Here is a 23000-nt window from a genome sequence, read left to right on the forward strand (position 1 = left end):
CGCACAGTGCAGAGTCTGCTTATCCCTGTTCCTCTGCTGCTTCCCCAGCTCAAATGAGCACTCTTGCTTACTCTCTCTCTCTCCCTCTCAAATAAATAAATAAAATCTTAAAAAAAATTTACTGTAACTGAGGTGCTTTTTTAGTTATTCTGATCCTAGATTTGCAGACTGTAAAGGTGTAAGGGTGTCTTTCACATTTTTGCAAGCTTAGGGTTCTTCTGTTTCTCCTTATTTTAATTGACCAACTTGCTAAGAACAGGAAATATTAGTCCTCTAATTACTAGTTTCTATAAGCTAGTAGTAGAGCTTTAAAATGATCTGATTGGAAATAATCTGATAATAGCAGTGTCATAATAATTAACATTCAGTAAGTATATACAGTGACCTGCAATTTTCTAAGTACTTTCTGTATTATTTTATTTAATTTTAATCACCCTATGATGAAGAAATTGTTCAGAGCACTTTACATGTATTAACTGATTCACTCTGTAACACAAAATGAAGTTAGTAATATTATCCCCATTTTACAGCTCAGGAAATGGATATGGAAGAGAAGTGCATAATCACCTAAAATCACTTAGCAAGTAAGTGGTGGGATCTATCCCAGAGTGTATGCTTTAGTCCTCACATTTTTCTTCCCTAGTACATCTCTGATTCTCTGCCCTCACCTTGTCCCCAGTGAGAATTCAAGGTTTGCTTTTCAGCCTTCCCAGAGCATGTGATTTTCGCTTTCATCTGGGTACATTACAGGTGGTACATTTTTATTTGGTAGCAAACTTTGTTATTTTTTTAAACATATCTCCCTAACTAGGTTGTTAACTCATCAAAGACAGAGACCATCTCTTAATTGTTTTTCTATTTTCAGCATGTAATAAATATTAATTAAATTGAATTTAATTGTACTAAATTTCAGTTAAATTGAATTTAATGTCCTGTTCAAACTTAGTCTCAAAGTTAGCCAGACATTTTGTGAATAAATATGATTTTATTCTTTTTATTATGAATATTCCTTGTTTAATGATCCCAACTCTGTTCTACTCTTGATCTTATAAATTCCGTGTCTTACTTTAAGAAGGTATTTATATAAAATCTCTTCCGTAGGTTTTTCCAGAGCAGTACTGTCCAATGAAACTTTTTTTTTGGGGGCACCTGGGTGGCTCAGTGGGTTAAGCCGCTGCCTTTGGCTCAGGTCATGATCCCATGGAATCCAGCCCCGCATTGGGCTCTCTGCTCAGCAGGGAGCCTGCTTCCCCCTCTCTGCCTGCCTCTCTGCCTACTTGTGATCTGTCTGCCAAATAAATAAATAAATAATCTTTAAAAAAATGTTTAAAAAAACTTTTTTTGTAATATGGGCATATTCTGTACCATTTATTAAGTGGTTACTGATGGCTGCTGAGCATTTGAAACGTGGCTAGAATATGACCAAGGACCTGAGTTTTCAACTTGAAATAGCTACATGTGGCTATTGACCTTCTTATTAATGCAGCTCCAAAGAGCAGAAAGGAATGTAGAACCTAATAGCACCCTTCCATTGCCTAGCCGCCAGATAAGACACTCACCTGGAGAGGACAGTAACATTGTAAAATCTGTTCAGCTCAAAGTTAATTAGTTCCTAAATAACTTAAGCATTAAAAAAGTAAAACATTCAAGTTATTAAATATTTACATGGGATCCAGGCCACCCATTCCATTTAGAGAGAAAATCATTAGCTTGTTGTTTTTGCCTTTATAGCAACACTTAGTGTAATATTAGAGAGTAGAATTACATAAAGTCCTAATATTTTTCACTGCCCCCCAAGTTTATGGTTTATTAATAGTAAAGATATTTTAAAAGAAAAAATAACATGGTCTTCCTTTTATTTTAATATAGTCTGCTTCTGACTCCTGGTAATGGCAGTCAAACATCTAGTTAGGCATGTTCATTCAGTTTCAGTAATGGTAACTGGAGTTAGAAATATTGGTTCCGGGGGCACCTGGGTGGCTCAGTGGTTTAAGCCGCTGCCTTCGGCTCAGGTCATGATCTCAGGGTCCTGGGCTCGAGTCCTGCATCGGGCTCTCTGCTCAGCAGGGAGCCTGCTTCCCTCTCTCTCTCTCTCTCTCTGCTTGCCTCTCTATCTACTTGTGATCTCTCTCTGTCAAATAAATAAATAAATAAATAAATCTTTTTTAAAAAATGAAATACTGGTTTATGCATTTTGAGTAAAAAATGCCTTTTGAAACTAGCAATATTGAGCTTTCTGAGAAAGTATATAAAACCTAGTTTTTGTTTTGTTTTAAAGATTTTTTTTTTAAATTTATTCATTTGACAGATCACAGGTAGGCAGAGAGGCAGGCAGAGAGAGAGAGGAGGAAGCAGGCTCCCCGCTGAGCAGAGAGCCTGATGTGGGGCTCAATCCCAGGACCCCGAGATCACGACCTGAGCCAAAGGCAGAGGCTTTAACCCACCTAGCCACCCCACTAGGTGCCCCCAAACCTAGTTTATTAAATAAATGATTTTTCAAATTATTGAGATTATTATTGTTTTTTGCATTATAATTTTAAGTCTGAAATTGTTAATAAATATAAATTTTTTAATTGAAGGATAATTGAAATACAATTTCATATTAGTTTCAGCATACAGCATAGTAACTCAGTATTTATATACATTGCAAAGGGATCACCATAATAAGTCTGGTTACATAAAGTATAAATCTTAAAAACAACTTTAGGAAGGTTTTTGTTTTCCCTTTTTTTTCTTTTCTAATTCTTACTCATAATATATGAGAGAGTCTCAAATGTTGAATTTAAAGTCTTTAGTTAGGTTGTATGTTGAATTTAAACTGTTGGTTTACTCTCAGATGAACCTTCTCTTTGCACATCTTTCCCCCCACCTTGATTGTACATGTGAAAGTCAAGCAAATTAAATGTGCATATGTATATAATATATAATGTGTACAAAAGTGCATGTATATATGTACATACACGTATATATGTATGTGTATATAATACGTACACACATCCTTGTGACAATAAAATTTGGGATAATCACGAGTTGCTGCATATAGAATAACAAATAGGGAAAACAAAGCCAATTGAATTTTATTTAAACTTGTTTCTCCTGATTAATCATCTTTAAGAGTTCAGAAGACTCAGGGAAAGTTTGTGAAAGAAATCATAGACTTTGGCCTTCGTTACAGTCATAGGCTATCTCTTTATAGTAGCCAAAGTTTGCTTTTTTATTACTTTATGCCTTCAGATGCTATAGTATGTTATATTAATATAGTATGTTATTTTTAGCAGCGTTCACTTTTAAGTTTTAAGGGGAAGACTTTTTTTTTTTTTTTTAAGATTTTATTTATTTATTTGACAGACAGAGATCATAGGTAGGCAGAGAGGCAGCCAGAGAGAGAGGAGGGGGGAAGCAGGCTCACTGCTGAGCAGAGAGCCTGATGCGGGGCTCGATCCCAGAACTAAGGGGAAGACTTTTTAAAAAGCTACTGGAAATTCTCCTGAATTACAGTTCTCAAAGATCTTTTTACCATTCCCAGACTTGTACCGTGATATGACTTGAACAGGTCTTTTTCTTTCTTTTTTGTATTTTCAAATCAGTATTTAGTTTTTTGAAAGGCTAAAAGAGTCACATGGTTTAAAATCAAAATCTATGAAAGTAAAAGTTTCTTTTCCGTCCGATCTTGCATTTGTCTATCCTTTCTTCCTTGCAAAATACGTGTACATACACAAAACAGCAACTGTGTCCCTTTCCAGTTTTATGCGTACTAAGGCAAATATTGAATCCTGCGCCTGCTGTTGTGCACAGATATTAACATACTGTACCTTCCATTTTATAGCTTGCTTTCTTCTCACGTACCAATATTGCTTGAGGATTTTTGTCATTACTTAGAGCCTCTTCATTCTTTTTTTTTTTAGCAGCTGTATAGTATCTCATTGTATAGCTGAATTTAATGAGTTGAGTGGTTATTTTTCTTGATGACCTAGAAAATTCCAGTTGCTTGAATAACTTTGGATAATATTAAGGTTCTGAATATCTGAATTAACAAATGTAAGATTTGAAGTATTCCAGTGATTTTGATGGGAGGCTTTCTAAATGTGTTACTCTTTTAGCATGGTTTAGTAAAATAGACCAAACACATTATTAAACTTATTTTAATTTGATAAATCAGGTCATCTATGTGAACAGTTTGGGTTCCATGTATTTTATTATGCTACATTTCCTTGCTCCAAAGGAAATACATCATTATTGTAGGATACAAATTGTCGTATCATGCCTTATCTTATGAATTTATTCATTTTGCCTATGGTTAACACAACTTTTTTTTTTTTTTTTTTTAAATTTTTATTTCTTTGACAGAGAGAAATCACAACTAGGCAGAGAGGCAGGCAGAGAGAGAGGAGGAAGCAGGCTCCCTGCCAAGCAGAGAGCCCCATGCGGGGCTCGATCCCAGGATCCTGGGACCATGACCTGAGCTGAAGGCAGAGGCTTTAACCCACTGAGCCACCCAGGCGCCCCCACAACTTTTTTAGGGTTATTGCCCGTCAGTTATAGCTCTTCTTTCACAGTGTATATTATCTTTGTTTATGTAATTTCTCATTCCTGTTAATTATTAGATACTTTTATCTCAGTATTTTGTAGATCTGTTACTGTTTTGTATAAGCAAGATTGTTTGAGTAATGCTTGCCTATATTTTCTGAGTATGTGGGCTCGATTGCAGAGGATTTATGGTAGATCTGCTGTCCAATAGCATTCAACTAGACTTCTTTTCAGAGAATTATTATTAGTACCTATGTATGCTCATGGGAAAACTCTTATATTAGCTACATCAGAGATCATAATTTTTCCTATTCCAAGTGTGTGTTTATTTATTTATTTATGTTTATGTATAGTTGACATACAATCTTATATTAGTTTTAGGTGTACAACATATGTTCACCACCAAAAGTGTAGTTACCATCTATCACCATACGTTATTACAATATTATTGACTCTGTTCCCTGTGTCTTTTTAAATGAGCTTTGTTTCTCAACATGTTTGCTTCTTACAGACTTTTAAATTCTGTATTTCATTTTATTCTTTAGCATTTCCTGTCCACTAAAAAATGTTTAACCTGACCATTGGTGTAGTTTGAGAGGATTAATTACCTGAGCAGTCTACTGACTTTTGATGAGAATCTTCTTGGTAAGGCCCAGTGAAAGGGAAAACTGCTTATTACTTCTTCTGAGGTTTTTGGTTTTTTTTTTTTTTTTTTTTAAAGATTTTATTTATTTATTTGACAGAGAGAGATCACAAGCAGACAGAGAGGCAGGCAGAGAGAGAGAGAGGGAAGCAGGCTCGCCGCTGAGCAGAGAGCCCAATGCGGGACTCGATCCCAGGACCCTGAGATCATGACCTGAGCCGAAGGCAGAGGTGTAACCCACTGGGCCACCGAGGCCCTTCTGAGTTTTGATGACTGAAGCTAACTAAAGTGTCTTGTTAGGCAAGCTCATGTGGCTTATTCTAATAAATAGTGGGATATTAACAGTTGGTTAAGTTATAACACTTTTTGAGGAAGTCAGGGAAGGGATATGGTAGATGACATCTGAACTGAGATTTGAAAGGTGAACAGCATTAGCCAGGTAAATGGAGGGTCAGAGAGGGTGTTTTGGAGAGCACAGAATTGAAATGGAAGATCAGGGGGTGAGAGTGGGTAATGATTTAGAGAAAGACAGTCCCATGTGTCTTCTGTATACCACGTGATAGAGGAGAATGAGGCTGCACATGGATTTCTTTCTGCAGTTGTTAACAAATTATTTCCTCCATTATTTTGTTAAAGTTCTGCAGTGTTCAGATCACATGTAAATGTTATCTGTTTCATTTTACCAGTCTGATAAGGAATCCATAAGTCAGGTCAGATGATAATCAAAATAAATTCTTGCTGGGGCGCCTGGGTGGCTCAGTGGGTTAAGCCTCTGCCTTCGGCTCAGGTCATGATCCCAGGGTCCTGGGATCGAGCCCCGCATCAGGCTTTCTGCTCGGCAGGGAGCCTGCTTCCTCCTCTCTCTGCCTGCTTCTCGGCTTACTTGTGATCTCTGCCTGTCAAATAAATAAATAAAATCTTTAAAAAAAAAAAAAAAAAAAAAAAAAAAAATAAATTCTTGCTAAAAAAGAGATGACCTGAGAGGTTAGGTTGTTGGAGCACATCTTCATGAAAGTGAAGGTGTTATTACCATTAAACGGATAAAAGTATGCTGCAGTTAGTGGGGGAACAGTTTGCATCTCTAGTTTTGTAGCATCATAGTTACAGTAATTAGCCCTGTGCTTATCACATAGCACATGTTCATATTCAACAGATACTTAAATGAATGACTAAAAATTTAAATACCTCTGAGTAGGAATGGCTAGGAAAACAGGTTTAGGTTCAGTATTACTTTCCTGAGTTGCTCAACAATAAGAGTTTTTTTTTCCCCTCAAGTTGTGAACTCTACATTACAGCAAGCATTCAAGCAAGTGTTATTTAATCATCTATTAAGAATATCGTATGAAGGATTTTTACTTTGGATAGAAGGTTGACTACAAATGACTTGCAACGCATCCATATACACACATACATACCCATTGGCCTTTCACACGTTTTTTAATTGAGTGGTTTTTTGAAGTTGCTTGGCCACAGTTTTCTTATATAAGGTCATTGTATGTTAAAAAGTGACTACACTAAGTTTAGTTAGGCAAAGGAATATCTTGACTTAGATAATTCATTTTTCTTTAGGTACAGAGTCCTGTTCCTGTAATTGATGCATCATTTTCTTACCCCAAATAAGGCTGATCCAGGTTTTGTGGCCTGAAATGTAGACAATGTGGAGGGACTCTTCAAAAAAGGAATCCAAAATTAAATATAAAAACAAATAGTTATTTAGTATGAGAAAAAAATCCGCCCCCACACAAAAAATACCATAACCATCACAAAGTCCAGAACAATAACTTATTACTATAACTTATTTCTGTTATTATTAATTGACTCATACACATTGATACTTTTTTCCTTCTGCTTTGGCTGCATATTCATTGAACATCTCTTTACTTGACAACAATTTATATTTCTTGTAGAGGGAACCTTTCCTTTTGCCCACGGCTTTGCAAACTATAGCCTGCATACTAAATCTAGCATGCTTGTGTTTGTAAATGTTTTGTTGGAACATATGCATCTCCAAATTATCTATGGCTGCTTTTGCAAACACATAGTGGCAGAGGTAAAAGACCAAATACCCCTTGAAGCCTAAAATATTAATTGTCTGGCACTTTACATTAAAAGAAGCTTTCTCTGTATGTTTGCTCAAAATGTTGAGAGTTGTGAAGCTGAAAGAAGTTTTCTAAAACCAATTACTGGTAATAATACATCTTTAATTTCCTTTAGTTTGTTTAGAGGGTGCTTCTTGGCTGGGGAACACTCTAGCTCTTTGATCTCAGCTGGCTGGACCACTCCCCAATCCCTAGAAGTGTTTGTGAAGTTTGGCCTTAACATGCCACTCCCAGCAGAGCTAGACAGCACTCATTCAGACCTTTTCCTTGGGGTTAAAGATTGGGTCTGGATGCATATTGTGGTCCAAGAGGGGACAGGTTATTTGCTGGGGCTGGGCAGGTGTTGTGATAGTACATCCTTGATGGAAGTACCAGGATCACCTACAAGGGTAGATAGAGAGGGAGTCCCTAAGCAGGAAGCTGGGGTTGCTGCTACCTCATGTGCTCCCCAAAGGAGAATGAGCCAAACCTTGTAAGGGGCTCTTCCAAGTAAAGGACCCCGAAGCCTAAACTAAGCGACTTCATCATTGACTTCATAAATCTACCTATGTCCTCGGACATGTAATTTACATCTGTTTGAAGTTTTTCTTTTCATAAAGGTCCTTCTTCTCATGCACTAGGAATCCTCTGTTTTCCACCACCACTAACTCCCCCTACACTTCCCCAAAATAAGGTAAACCAAATGGGATCAGTAGAGGAATAAAATTATATTAAGGATATATAGTTCTTTGAGAATCATTTAGATGGGATAGAGCAAAAATAAATTAGGAACTGAGATGAATCAGTAAGTAGTGTATGGTAAATATAAAATGAGCATCTGATTGTAAAATTTGTCCAGAGCTGACCAAGGTGACCTTTGGCAAATAAATTGACCTCTTCTGTAAAATGAGGGGATTGGATTATACTCTGGATAAATTTATGGTGAAATGATACTGGGTTTGGGAACAGTGAAATCCTATCAATGACTCAAAGTACCTTACCTTTCCACCTTCCCTTCCCAAACTGTTATTTGGACAGGACAGTGGTAGCATAATAAAAAATATATTTTTAATAAATAAATCTGTATGTTTTATAATAAACATAAATATGTAATATACTTATGTTTTTACACATGAAATATATATACCACTAATTAATATGAAATATATATTTTATGAGACATAATATACATATATGTAATTTACTCTATGTATTTTATGATTTTATAATACATTTTATACACTTACACACCTATTGGTACCCGGGCTTGGGTCTCAGCTGGTAAATGTTAGCCTTTGATCAGCTGAGGTGGTAATCCTAGGGAACTTCTTTCCCACCTCCAGGTTCATTCCCTGAAAATTGAAACCCACACTTCACGTTTTACCATAGGTTTTACTGACCTTGTAAGAGAGAGGCAGACAAAGAGAAGAGACAGAAGAGGAAGGAAGAAAAACTTTAAGCAGGTCGGCTTACCCTGAAAGGGAGAGGCAGAGGAGAGCAAGCCAACACCTGTTTGCTGCCCTTTTAACACAGTGTCCTCACCTATTCGCAAACATAACTCAGTCTGTAATGAGATCAGTTTGATTCTCACCTTTATCTATATATGGTTATCCTTCAAGTAGAAAATTAAGAGTACAGTAAACCTTGCCATTTGTGGTTTGTAGCATCTATAATTTTGATTGTAGGTAATGCGAAAGGTCTTTGCCACATAATTTATAGTTTTTGGATGTATGAATTTAAATCACCGGCACTATATGAGATTGATGTGTGGCTCTTAGTGGTTTAGTGAGTGAGCCTAGTCTCTTGTTCAGTACATATTTTTTAGTAAGGCTTTTGGATATAAAGTGCTTTGTGTCATGATTCTGGAGCCCCAGATTGAGTCCCACATTAGGAAGGGTCTGCTTCTACCTCTGACCTTACCCTTCGCGTGCACGCGTGCACACGCGCTCACTCTTTCTCTCTCTCAAATAAATAAATAAAATCCAAAATAAAATAAGATAAAAATTATCTGTTTCCTCTCCTCTTCCCTTCACCCCTTTGCTCACCTGACTAATTCAGTTCTGTTCTTTAGGTAAATTGTCACTTTGGGGAAACCTTTCCATGCTGGGTAGGTTTTATATTTTTCCTGCATACTGAGTTTTTCCTTTATAGCATTTGTAACAGTTACTAATGTCTGTATGCCCATTAGAGCACATTTCATGAGGACCATGCCTGTGTAATAAATTTTTTTATTCACCATCACTTTCATTCCCACCCACCCCCATTTATCACAGTTCCATGTACTCAGTAGGTATTCAGTAAACATTTGGTAAATGAATATGCCTAACATGGTTGTTTTCTTAAACAGCTACGAAGGCCTTAAAAGACTATTTCTGCTTGATCCATAAGACAGCAGCTGTTCTCATGTGACTCCACTTTTTTCAATGTTGAGATTCTGTTACTGCTTTCTTTTTCTTCTAGTCCTGCAACTTTCCTTTTTTATTTATTTTTATTTTTTTTAAGGATTTTATTTATTTATTTGACAGAAAGAGATCACAAGTAGGCAGAGAGGCAGGCAGAGGAGAGGAAGGGAAGCAGGCTCCCTGCTGAGCAGAGAGCCCTGTGTGGGGCTCAATCCCAGGACCCTGAGATCATGACCTGAGCTGAAGGCAGAGGCTTTAACCCACTAAGCCACCCAGGCATCCCCAACTTTGCTTTTTTAAAAATCACTGTTTCTTGTGGAGTCTTCTATCTTTGATGTATTCTTTTTTAATCTTTACCTTTTTCTATTGTTTTTTCTTTCTTTTTCTGGTTCACATTGTGGAATTTACTAGGTGATAAAATCTTTCCTTTCCAGAGTAAATTATTTGTGTTTTCTTTTCCTGGGTAATTTTCTCTGATATTCACCAATCAGGACTCTTGCTTCTGTTTTTTAAATTGCTGGTTTCTGTGTTGGGTTTTTTAGGTGGCCGTGTAACTGAGGTGTTTTTATACTTTAATTATTTAGAAAATGGGTCCTTGAGATCACTGCATGGTTAAAGTAATTATAAGAATTCATCTAGATTCCTTGTTTAAATAATTTTTTTAATTTTTAATTGAAGTATAATGAAATTATTTTTCTTTACTTTTGTAATTCCTTTTATATAAAAGCTTCATATTAAAATTTCATATTCATGATACTAATGGGACACTTCACATGAATATATCATCAGAGTATTTAGGAACATATTTAAAATAGCTTTATATAATAAGAAAACTTGGGATGGATTTTCCTGGATTAGTTTTTAGGAACTTGGGTACACACACACACACCCCACACACACACACACACAAAAGCTGGAGGAGTATTTTGACTGTTAATCTAGGCTATTGTGACCACAGAAAAGACTTAGTTATTCGATCATGTGATTTCTCCCACACATACACACACTGTTTATTTTGGATATTAATTGAATGTATATCTTTAAAAATTATTTCCTTTAACAACATTGTATATTTATTGGATTATTAAAATAATAATAGTTGTAGACATTTATTCACTATTAAGTCCCGTTAGTACTTATAGGCAGTTGGTTGTCAAGAATCTATAAGACCTAGTATTTTCCAGTCTTTTCCCTGTTATTAACTGGTTCTGTAATAGAAATATCTATTTTCCATATCTAAAATTCTTATAACATGGTTGTTCTGATAATGTGAAAAGAATTTAAACTATAGGGGCACCTGGGTGACTTGAGTCCGGCATCAGGCTCCCTGCTCAGCAGGAAGCCTACTTCTCTCTCTCCCACTCCCTTGCTTGTGTTCCCTCCCTCACTGTGTCTCTCTCTGTCCAATTAATGAATAAAATCTTTAAAAAAAAATTTAGACTATAGAAGTGGCGGATATTTGTGATTTAAGTCTTACTCAGGATGAAGTTTCTTTTAACAAAGTTGGTGTCAGTATAGAAGGAATTTGAAGAAGTGGTAGTTGTATTAGTTTTGGATCAGTGTAGGTGGTGCTTTGTATATGGACAGATAACAATGGCTCTGAGAAGAGAATCACCTTCCTAAGACTGTTACATGGCCGTGGAAGGAGGCCGAGTCTTACACTTTATAATTTCAAAATAATTTCATACTTACAGAAAAGTTGCAAATATAGTACAAAGAATTCCTATGTATCTTTCATCCAGATTTGTCAAGCATTTATAACATATTACCAGGGTTTCTTCTCTCTCTCTATATATATACACATAATTTTCAGAATCACTTGAGAGTAAGTTGCCAATATGATGCCCCTTTTTAATCATACTTCAAGATGCATATCCTTTAAAAATTTTATTTATTTATGTGAGAGGGAGAAAGAGTGTATATGAGCAAGCAGAGGGGAGAGGTAGTGGGAGAGGGAGAGAGAAACTTTAACAGACTCCCCACTGAGCACAGAGCCTGATGCCAGGCTCTGCCTGCCAGGCTGCATCTCACGAACCGGAGATCAGGACCTGAGCCGAAACCAAGAGTCGGATGCTCAACCAACTCAACTGGGCCACCCAGACGTCCCCACAATGTGGATCCTAAAATCAAGGGCATTATCATAGTATTATTATCAAAATCAGAATATGTAATTTTTAATTTAGTAAATGTTTGCTTGGAGCAAAAAAACTATACTTTCTATACTATGATATAGAAACTAGGTGCTTAAGAGAATTACAGTCTACTTAATGGATAATACATCAATATAGAAAATTATTCTGTTTTAGAATAAGGTCTGTGAGGTAATAAGATTTACACAAGGTATTCAAAAAGTTACTCTAGAAAGAAAGCAGAGTCATTTAACATAGGAAATCAGGGAAGTCATTCCTGACAGTGCAGAGTAAGCCTGAGAAGTAATACTAATGCCCTGTTGAAGGACAGTGGGAGGGCTTTACATCCCACAATTCATCCTTTATCTTATTTCCGCCCTTGACAGAGTTCTGAGGATGAATATGATATGGCCGTAACTTTGTACTGAAATATCAGGGATGCGTAAGATAGGATAGGTTTTTTTTTTCTGCAAAGTTGGTATAGTACTTTTTCCTTTAATTAACAAATTTTAACCCTAACATTATTAGGCTTAGATTTCCCTTCCTTGGCACTTGTCCCTCAGTTGTTTTTTAATAGTACCTTCTCAGTTATGAAAGACAAGAAGTAATGGAGTTGATTAGCTGTAATTACTTTAAAGGAATGGAAGGAATGTTTTTAAAGACTTAATTAAGCTGTTGTCAACCTAGAGCTTAAGGGATAGTCACTGTTTTTATATTTCTAGCATTTATATATTAACTTTTATGTGTATAAGCTATTCTTGCACTCACTATAATTTTCCTAAATTAATCAGAAAGGGCTTTGTATATTTTTCAGATTTTGCTAGTTTAAGATAAAAGGGAGTGAAAGATACATACTTAGACTGATATATGATTGTAGCAAAATTCTGAAAATCCAGTAACCGATGATAGCTTATGGTTAGGTGGTTTCTTCAGTATTAAAATTTTATAAATTGTATTAGAATAAGGTTTATAGTGCCAACCACGTTTATGTGGAATGTTATTGAACTATTTCGCAGACCTTTATTTTTTTATTTCTTAAGCATATGTTAAAAGAATTTGTTTTAAATTTATATAAATATTTAGATGTGGATTTTTAGTTTTTTGTTACTTTTTTTCTTAAGTCCACATATACATTCAGTATTTTACATGTTAATATTTGGTCATTTGCAAGGGAATTTCCATAATGGAATTTCAGACTCTATTTGATAATACGTTGTTTCTTTCACAAGCTGTCACTTCTTGTTTTTCAGTTTAAAAAAAAAAAAGTAAAGGATTAAAAAAAAAGATTTATTTATTTGAGAGAGAGCATACATGGACTTACATGCATGAGTAAGGTAGGGGAGGGGCGGGGGAGAGGGGGACCAGCAGACTCCCTGCAGAGTGGGAAACAGACATAGGTTCTATCTGATGATCCCTTGGATCATGACCTGAGCGGAAATCGAGATTTGGATGCCCAAACAACTCAGCCACACACGTGCCCCTAAAAGGACTTTTTGATTTTTTTTTTTTCTTGGTATCTAGTTTCCTAGTTGTTTTTCTTTTTAGAAATGAATACATTTTGACAGCATCATACTAAAAGAGCTGTAATTTATATGAATTTGACTTAGAAAATGAATTAACTCCTCCAGTTTTGAATCCTTCAGCCTACTCTTCAATACCTTTGGATAATATATGCAAAATCCTTTTTTTTTTTTTCCTTTTTTAAGGTTTTAGTGTTAGAGTTTGGGATCAGGGAGCCCAAGCAGATGATGATATGTATTACAACTGCAGAAGAACAAAGTATGTTTTGAGCAGGCCAAAGGCTTATTCAGCAGTCTTCCGTATCCTTTTTTAAGCCCAGTATCATCCTACTATATACATTTTTTATGTTTCTAAGCAATCTTCATAATTTTTTAACCCACTGAGCCACCCAGGCGCCCCTCTCATAATTTTTTAAATGGCTCTTGTGGAAATTTTCCTGATGCTTTGTGTCCTTTTCATGACTCTGAAATTCAAAGATGAGTTTGGTCTACAAAAAGTTAAAAACATGGAGTAGTGTTACTTAGGAAAGTTTTTATACATAGAATTTTGGTCCCCAAAAGTACACTGATCTTACATTTTTTACTTTATTATTATAAAAGACGTGCATATATATATATATATATATATATATATATGCTCTTTGGAATCCTCTTATTAAAGGAGGGCATTCCCCAGCCATAGTTAAGGAACCTAAAACAGCTTTATTTCTAAATCTTAATGTAGTCAATTTTTTTAACAATGCCCACTATTCATTGAACTGCCCACTATTCATTGTACTGTTCTTATTTAAATTATCTGTCATCTGATTATTCAAATTCCTTTTCTAATATATTTATATAGATATGTTTCATATTCATATTATAAATAATTTTTGTTGTATTTGAAATTATTTCTTGATTTATGGTTTTGGAGTGAAAGCACTAGATTTAGGCCAGAAAACATGATGATTATTTTCAGAGGATTTGTAACTGCTGTGTATCACTCTTAATGGAAACTAAAATCAAAGAGTTATATCCAAGATTATAACATTAAAAGAAACAAAAACTTTAGAAGTAAACTAGAGTTTCCATTTTTTTCATGATGCTGTCATGAGGGAGGTGGCAACATGGTAAAACTTAATGTGCCATGTTCCTTGCTTGTAGCAATTAGCTTTTCTCTTATACATCTAAAAGGGTACTAGTTACGTATATCCTTGGGAAAATTAGTACAATAATAACTGATAATTCTTTATATCTTCAGTATAGCTCTCAAGCATGGCCATGTGCAAGTCACTTAATATCTTTTTTCCCTCAGTTTTGCTCTCTTTAAAAAAGATGATATTAGACGGGTACCTGGGTGGCTCAGTTGGTTAAGCATCTGCCTTTGGCTCAGGTCATGATCCCAGAGTCCTGGGATTGAACTTGCATTGGGCTCCCTGCTGAGTGGGAAGCCTGTTTCTCTCTCTCTCTCTGCCTGCCGCTCCCTTGCTTGTGTTCTTTCTCTCTCTTTGTCAAATAAATAAAATCTTCAAAAAAATTTTTAAAAAGATGATATTAGAATTTGTCTTCTAGGATAATGATATGTTCAGAATGTCTAGCACTATAATTAGTACCTTCAAATCTTGCTTTCAGGTTTGATTTAGTACCATACCAAAGTAATTAACTGCTATATGGATGTCAGCCTTTACTAACACTACTACTTCGTAACTTAAGTGTTCACAGTATTGGAAAGTAGTATAGTAGTCCTCCCTCATGCATAGTTTTGCTCTCCACAGTTTCAGTTATGCATGGTCAGTCAACTACTGTTTGGGAGCAGATGATCCTCCTTCTGACATATTGTCGGAAGGTCATTAGTAGCCTAACACTATGTTACAATGCCTACTCCATTCACCTCACTTCATTCGCTCACATAGGTGTGTTTTATCATCTAACATCATCACAAGAAGGATGAGTATAGTACAGTAACACTTTGAGAGAGATCCCACATTCACATGACTTTTATTACCATAGTTATAACAGTTGTTTCACTTTTTGTTATTTTTAATCTCTTTGCCTAATTTATAAATTAAACTTCATCATAGATATGTGGGAAAAAACAGTATATATGGGATTTGTACTGTCTGCTGTTTCAGGCATCCACTGGGGAGTCTTGGAATGTACGCCCCATGGATAAAGGGGGACTACAGGATCTGAAGTCATAAACTACCTGCATTGGAACTCTGCCACTTTGCTGTGTGATTTGAGGCAGATTATTTAACCCTTTAATGTTGGGTTTTGCAAGCATTAAATGAGATCATAATAGTAATACATTTAAATGGAGTTGTATTTAAAAGTACCTATTACAGTTTTGGGTTTTTTTTTGTTTTTTGTTTTATTAGATTTTTATTTATTTCTTTGACAGACAGAAAGCACAAGTAGGCAGAGAGGCAGGCAGAGAGAGAGGGGAAAGCAAGTTCCCCGCTGAGCAGAGAGCCCGATGTGGGGCTCGATCCCAGGACCCTGGGATCATGACCCGAGCCGAAGGCAGAGGCCCTAACCACTGAGCCACCCAGGCGCCCCCCCCAATACGGTTTTTGTCACATTCTAAGCATCAGTAAATATTTGCTTTCTGTAGTTATGTTTAGTGCAGTTATTGTGTTGTTTACTACTGTTTGAGAAATTACTTCAAAAAGTAATGGCTTAAAGTAACAACAAATGTTTATCACCTCCTTGTTTCTGTGGGACAGGGAATCAGGAGTGGCCTAGCTGGGTGGTTCTGGTTGGATGTCTCTTACAAAGTTTCAGTGAAGATGTCAGAGGTGCTGTGGTCATCTGAATGTTATTTTGAACCTAATGGCTATACATTTTATATTTTCCAGACTATGTCTTCAGCAGTGGTACAGTTATATGCAGCAGACCGTAACTGTATGTGGTCAAAGAAGTGCAGCGGTGTTGCTTGTCTTGTTAAGGACAATCCACAGAGATCTTATTTTTTAAGAATATTTGATATTAAGGTGAGTTTTATTTCCACTTTAAACTGTAGGTAAATAGGTTTTTTAACCTCAGTTATAATTATTTATATATTTAAATATATTGTTACATATATAATTTTTGTTCATCTTTTGTGTATTTTTTAAATTATACTTAATATTTGAAGAGTGAGGCTTGCTTTTAGAAAATGCAACATGGACATTGCAATCAAACAGGAATAGGTTGTAAGCCAGAACATGAATAGTTCCCTGTTTTATCTTTCTATAGCCACTACACATTAAAGGATTTTTCTGTTTTTGTTTTTGCTTTTAATACCTTTACGTCTTGGGCTTTCTTTGTATTCTCTCTTTTTCTACTGGTACTCCTTTATTCCAAGCATATATAATCCTTTCAGGGAACTATAAAAGTATATTTTAGTTTAGTATATACTGTTAATTATTTCAGTCTGAGTTTAAAGCATGATACACTACCTATAATAATGTATTTGCAACTTACACCTATGTTGAGACAACAGTGACAATGTTCAGATTTTCACAGCTTTGTACCTCACACATTCAAACACAAATCCACATTGTTTTAGATTGGATGCCCATTCTCAGGTATTCACCCTCTTACAGTTACTGTAGAAGTAATTACCTTTGTGCAGAGATGAAGTCTCCATTTATCTTTTGAAACCTTTTCTATAGGGGACCCCTGGGTGGCTCAGTCAGTTAAGCGTCTGCCTTTGACTCAGGTCATGATCCCAGTTTCCTGGGATCAAGTCTGGCATTGGGCTCCTTGCTCAGCAGGGAGCCTGCTTCTCTCTCTGCCTGCCTCTTTCTCTCTCTAACAAATAAATAAATTAAAAACAAAAAACAAATCCTTTTCTATAGGTAGGCTTTTGTAATATTTGTATGTGGCAATAAGTATAATGGAATAATTACCAAAAGAAATTTTTGAACTCTCCTGGATGATACTTAAGGATAGATGGATTGTAATTAAACTGTTTTACTTCTCTGGGCCTTGGCTTATTTATTTGTAAAATGGGATAATCATTTGGGTCTATTGCAAAGTGTTTCCCTGAGATTAAATAAGATTTAAGTTACTGTACTTTGTAACTTTGTGCTTCTTAGCAACTACTTCTCCATACTACAAGATGTGGCATACTCCTGTGAGCAGTGGCTTACTGTGGCAGTGATTCTGGGGGATAGGAAACATGTGCAGAGTTTGAAAGAAACTGTTTAGTTTTTGGTTTTGTTTTGTTTTGTTTTTTACATATTTCTCATCACCAGTGAGAAGCACTATTCAGAAATCAAGTGCACATAAAGCTTCACTGAGAAGAAAGGAATTGCATTGCATGTGTATATAGTGTTTTCTAAATATTTTTAAGTCATGGTCTAGGTGGAACCTTGCTTTTGAAATAGGACAATACTTAAATTTCTCTAACCATTTACTTCTAATTTTAGATAACCATTGCTGAATACTTTCACTTAGCCACCTTTGGTGGTAGGTTAATTATATTTCTTCTACTGTAGCCATAGATAAGACAATCCAGTCATCTATGGTTCTCTTAACCATACTTTAACCTTGGTGCACTTTAATTATCAGTCTCTTTCTGCACATGACTGACACTAACTACTCTTACCAGTATTTAATTAGAGGGCCACTATGTAAAAGTTAGGAATTCAAAAATTGTTAATGAATAGTACAGAGGGGGTATATTTGACCCTCCCAGCATCTACAAAATTGAGGAAAAGAGCATGAAATGTTCCTGTAATATTTGATGGCACACAGTCTATTACTGATAGCACTATGCATTGATAATCAGTGCATGTACAACAGTATTCTAGTCCTTCTGTCTAACATTCATGATCTAGTAATTGTTCTAGTTTAGTATTTGACTGAGTAACTATATTTGGAAATACAAGGCTAATGAGATAGTGTCTTAGCATACTGACTTAAACTCATTTGATATGTAGTTTTTTTGAAAGAAAAATCCAAAATTTACTCTTTGTTAAGAAATTACTGATTAAATTATATGTTATTTATGTTTTATACATGTGTGTTTTCTGTGCATGTATAAGCTATTATTAATGTAAACAATTCCCTGAATATGAATCATCTATCTTGTTTTATTCCTGGAGATTATCTTTTTGGTAACTCTTATTTCAACCTTTTTCTAGGATGGGAAACTATTGTGGGAACAAGAGCTATACAATAACTTTGTATATAATAGTCCTAGAGGATATTTTCATACCTTTGCTGGAGATGTAAGTCATATTTTTTTTATTGCCCTGTTTAATGTAATTTTTTTTGTTCATCTGGTTTTTGTTTTCTTTAAGATTTTATTTATTTATTTGACAGAGAGAGAGACAGTGAGAGAGGAAACACAGGTAGGGGGAGCGGGAGAGGGAGAATAAGCCTCCCGCTGAGCAGGGAGCCCGATGTGGAGCTCGATCCCTTAATTGTTTTAATACTTGTTTGTGGAAAGCATTTTGAGCTTTCCATGTAAACACTATATAAAGTAAAAATAATTATTTTACTTTTAAAAGGTTCTTCATGGGGGCACCTGGGTGGCTCAGTCAGTTAAGCATCTGCCTTCTGCTCAGATCATGATCCTGGAGTCCTGGGATCGAGCCCCGCATCGGGCTCCCTCTGGGAAGCCTTTTCTCCCTCTCTCACTCCCCCTGCTTTGTGTTCTCTCTCTTGCTGTCTCTCTTTCTCTGTCAAATAAATAAATAAAATGTTAAAAAAAAAAAAGCTTTTTCACAATATAGCTGAATAGGAAGAAGTGGCTTAGATTTTAAAGGGCAAAAAAAAAAAAAAAAGTTTCCAAAGAGTACTATAAATATAATTTGCTGTGTAGAAAAGAAATTTGTTTTTTTGTCATCTTTGTCTTTGGACAGAGAGCTTTATCTTTCTGGGATTTAGTGTTCTTATGTATAAAAATGAAGTCTTAATTGCCCACTAATCCATGGTATGTTTTATATTGATGTTATATTGCCATTCAAATTATTTTGTGAAAGAATAGTTTGTGGCCTAGATGAGTGCTAAAATACAATAAATGTGTGTAGGGGGAGAATGGAATATAAAAAAATTTATTGCATATACTTGAGGAAGATGTTAGAAGGATTTCCTTACCATATGCTGACAGGGATTGTCTGAGTGACTAGGTTATAGGTGATTTTAATTTTCTTTATTTTCATATTTTTATTCCCTAAATTTTATATAATGAGGAAAAAAGGTTAGATTAGATAATATTTCAAAAAAATTTTCTTCTCTAGCTGTTATTTTTCACATTTTTCTTAATAAAATATAAATATATGTACATATATAAAAGTGTGCATAAAATGCCATGATCAGTAATGTCAGTGTTTTCCTATTTTTAACACTTTATCTGAATTAAGGTTATAGTATTAATAATACCTACAGTTGAGCTATAAAATAAAAACATAACCTAGCAAAGATAGAGCTGAGCTGCATTTGACCAACTTTTCACAGTTGGTCTGCCTTTTCTAAAATCCGTATTTGTAGAGTTCTGTTGAAAGATCAAATTCAGTTTGCTATTTTTGTTGTCATTATTGAAGATGGAGTATTCCATTTAATATTTGAATGTCCATTTAGTGTCTTTTACTTTGCCTTCTCCATGCTTTCAGTATTCTTAAGTTATTCAGATAAAAACTAAGCTTAAACTAAGCTCTTGTCTTGCTAGTAAACTCAGCTTTCCTTCTTCAGAAATGTACTTTGTTGGTTATCGATTTTTTCATTAAAGCTATATTCATGTTTTCTGTTGTTTACCTTTTTAAATAAAAATATTTCAGACTTGTCAAGTTGCTCTTAATTTTGCCAATGAAGAAGAAGCAAAAAAATTCCGGAAAGCAGTTACAGACTTGTTGGGCCGGCGACAAAGGAAATCTGGTAAACTTTTTTCTTTTTTTTTAAACAGGAGCTGGCTCATGGGACAGAACGGGGCCCACACCTGTTTTTATAAATAAAGTTTTAGTGAGACAAACCTACGCTCATTGGTTTACATTTTGTCTGTTGCCACAACAACAGTTGGGTAGTTACAACAAAGACTGTATGGTACACAAAGCCTAAAATATTTATTCTCTGGCCTCTTACCAAAGGGGGGAAAAATTTTTTACTAATACTTACTTAAGAACTATTTTTATTGGGACACCTGGGTGGCTCAGTTGGTTAAGCAGCTGCCTTCGGCTCAGGTCATGATCCCAGCATCCTGGGATCGAGTCCCACATCAGGCTCCTTGCTCGGCAGGGAGCCTGCTTCTCCCTCTGCCAGTGCTCGCGCTCTCTCTCTCTCTCTCTCTCTGACAAATAAATAAAAAAAAAAAAATCTTTAAAAAAAAAAAAAAGAACTATTTTTATTAAGAACTAATTTTTTTCAGATTTACTGAAGAATTCATTCTGATAACCTGTCTTGTTGATAATATGCCATATATACTGACTCTTAAACTTGCATTTTTATGGCATTGTTCTTAACTTACATTCTTAGCATAATCTAATACTTTGTGACGAAGACTTTTTAGGCAAGCCTAGAAGCAAATAAGCAAAGTTGCAAACAAAATCTGTAAACATTGTTTTGTCTCTATTTTGTCCCTAATTGTTGTCTATCATAAATCCATAAGGAACTTAATTTAATGTATGAGACTATAATACATATAAAATAATTAGAGAATGCTCTAGTCTAGTACAGAATTTTAAATTTATTGATATAGAAATACTTGACAACAGTGTACTAGGCCTTTCTGTTGTCAAGTGGGAGAAGGGTGATTAGGAAAGGTGAACCTCTCTAAAACCATCATCTTAAGAAGATCAGTTTTCAGAAAAAGAACATATGAGAGTTGTGATCACCAAATAGATCCCCTTCAAACTAGCCATGCTGTATAATCCTTGGAAAGTTTTTCTGTATATCTGGGAGTAAATGTTAGCACAGTTTTGAAGATCACTGTATTCCAGGTTGTGCTTTATCACTAACAGGGACTAAGCCTTGGAAAAATAAGACATTGGATCCAGAAAACAGGAATGTAAAATCATGTATTCCATTTTATACATCTTTACTGTTATTTTACTGGTTTTCAGGAGGGAGGTGAGGTGAAATGAAATGAAATGAAATAAAATGAAATGAAATGAAAATAAAATGAAATGTTGTTGCCTCACAACAACAGTTGTTGCCTTCTTATTATACCTCAACTGTAATGAATAAATAGAATTATTAGGGACCTATTTTTTGTTACTTCTTTTTGGGACCAAGGATATTTACTACTTGATTTCTTTCAGGAAAGGATTTAAAGATAAAGAATAATTTACGGTTCTGTGACATAATCAGGTGCTAGGCCAGAGGCTCTCCGGGGCTCCTTATAATCAAAATATGTGACATTTCCAAATCAAACAAGTAAAAAAAAAAATTTCTTAAAATATAGACTAATTGACTTTGAAATAGGAAGGTCCCTAAAGGCATCTTTCAGCTGGTATAGGAATTTTGTTTTATGTAGTTCCTAAACTTTTAAGCATGGTGTTTCAGAAGCAGAAAGGTCATCTTAGGGAGGCAGCTGATAGATCCAGCCTCGCCTCTCTTTAACTTAGATGCATGGAGTCTGACTTTTGGAGCAATAAAAAATTAGTCTATTTTCTTTCCCTCCCAGTAGCCATTTAATATTGGAAGTCATCTATCATGTTCTTATGCCTTTACTTCTTTACCTTAACCGGTTTCAGTTTCTTACTCCTCTCATGATGTACTTTATAGATGCATCATCCCAAGTACTGTACTCTGAAGCCACTGTATATTTTTATGTCTTCTTCAGAAGGTACAGATTTGAAGAAATGATCCAGCTTCAAATATAGTAGTCATATTTGAACACAGTACTCCACAAGTAGTTTTACTAGTTGGTACCAAAATACCTCTTGATTTGATTAAAGCACTGTTCTGCAAATGTTTCTAGCAGATACCTCCTACCAGCAGCTCCCATTCTTCTTTGTTCAACCAAACCCTCCCTTTTTTCATATGAATGGCTCTCAAGCCAGGTTAGCATCTTATTTGTAAATTACTTTTAGAACTTATCTTCTGAACTTTATGTCAGTGTATTTCCATTTCTGTGTTATCAGTTAAAGTATTTCCTCTCTGGTTGCAGAGATAACATCACCTGGGAAATGGGAGATTGACATTCATTGACATAGATAGGACTTGCTTATGTCCAGTGTTTCAGAAAGTTACTTCATCAGACCACCAGATGGAGTAATAAATTGGTATTTCCTATTGCCAGGATTTTTTAACTTGTCCCCCAGTTAAATCCTGGTTTAACTGGCTGTTTATAAACTGATTATATCATTATTTATGGGTATTTCTCTTATAATTTGGGGCAATTTTGTATTAGAAAATCTGGAAATTACATTTGTTTAAAATTCTTTTTTTTTTTTTTTTAAGATTTTATTTGTTTATTTGACAGAGAGATCACAAGTAGGCTGAGAGTCAGGCACAGAGAGAGGGAGAAGCAGGTTCCCTGCTGAGCAGAGAGCCTGATGTGGGGCTGGATCCCAGGACCCTGGGATTATGACCTGAGCTGAAGGCAGAGGCTTAACCCACTGAGCCACCCAGGCACCCCATGTTTAAAATTCTTCAACCACTTTTGAATTTCTTAAAGCCAAAATGATATCAAACTTTGTACGTAAGAGTCTGAGTACAAAGGATTGATTTTTCTCCTGGTTTACTCCTTCCTGATCTGCTATAGCTTTTTATTATTTTTGATCTGCTTTAGT

At 35.3% G+C, this 23000-nt stretch overlaps 1 protein-coding gene across 1 annotated transcript in view; it reads left to right on the plus strand.

Annotated features, from left to right (window-relative positions):
- Positions 1-23000, plus strand: part of WASL (WASP like actin nucleation promoting factor) — a 70511-nt gene that overhangs the window by 21597 nt on the left and 25914 nt on the right. Inside the window, 3 exon segments of the mRNA XM_046020399.1 lie at positions 16137-16271; positions 18411-18497; positions 20049-20145. Coding sequence (XP_045876355.1) covers positions 16137-16271; positions 18411-18497; positions 20049-20145 — 319 coding nt within the window.

This window comes from Meles meles, chromosome 10 (assembly GCF_922984935.1).
Source record: "Meles meles chromosome 10, mMelMel3.1 paternal haplotype, whole genome shotgun sequence".
Taxonomy (NCBI): Eukaryota; Metazoa; Chordata; class Mammalia; order Carnivora; family Mustelidae; genus Meles; species Meles meles.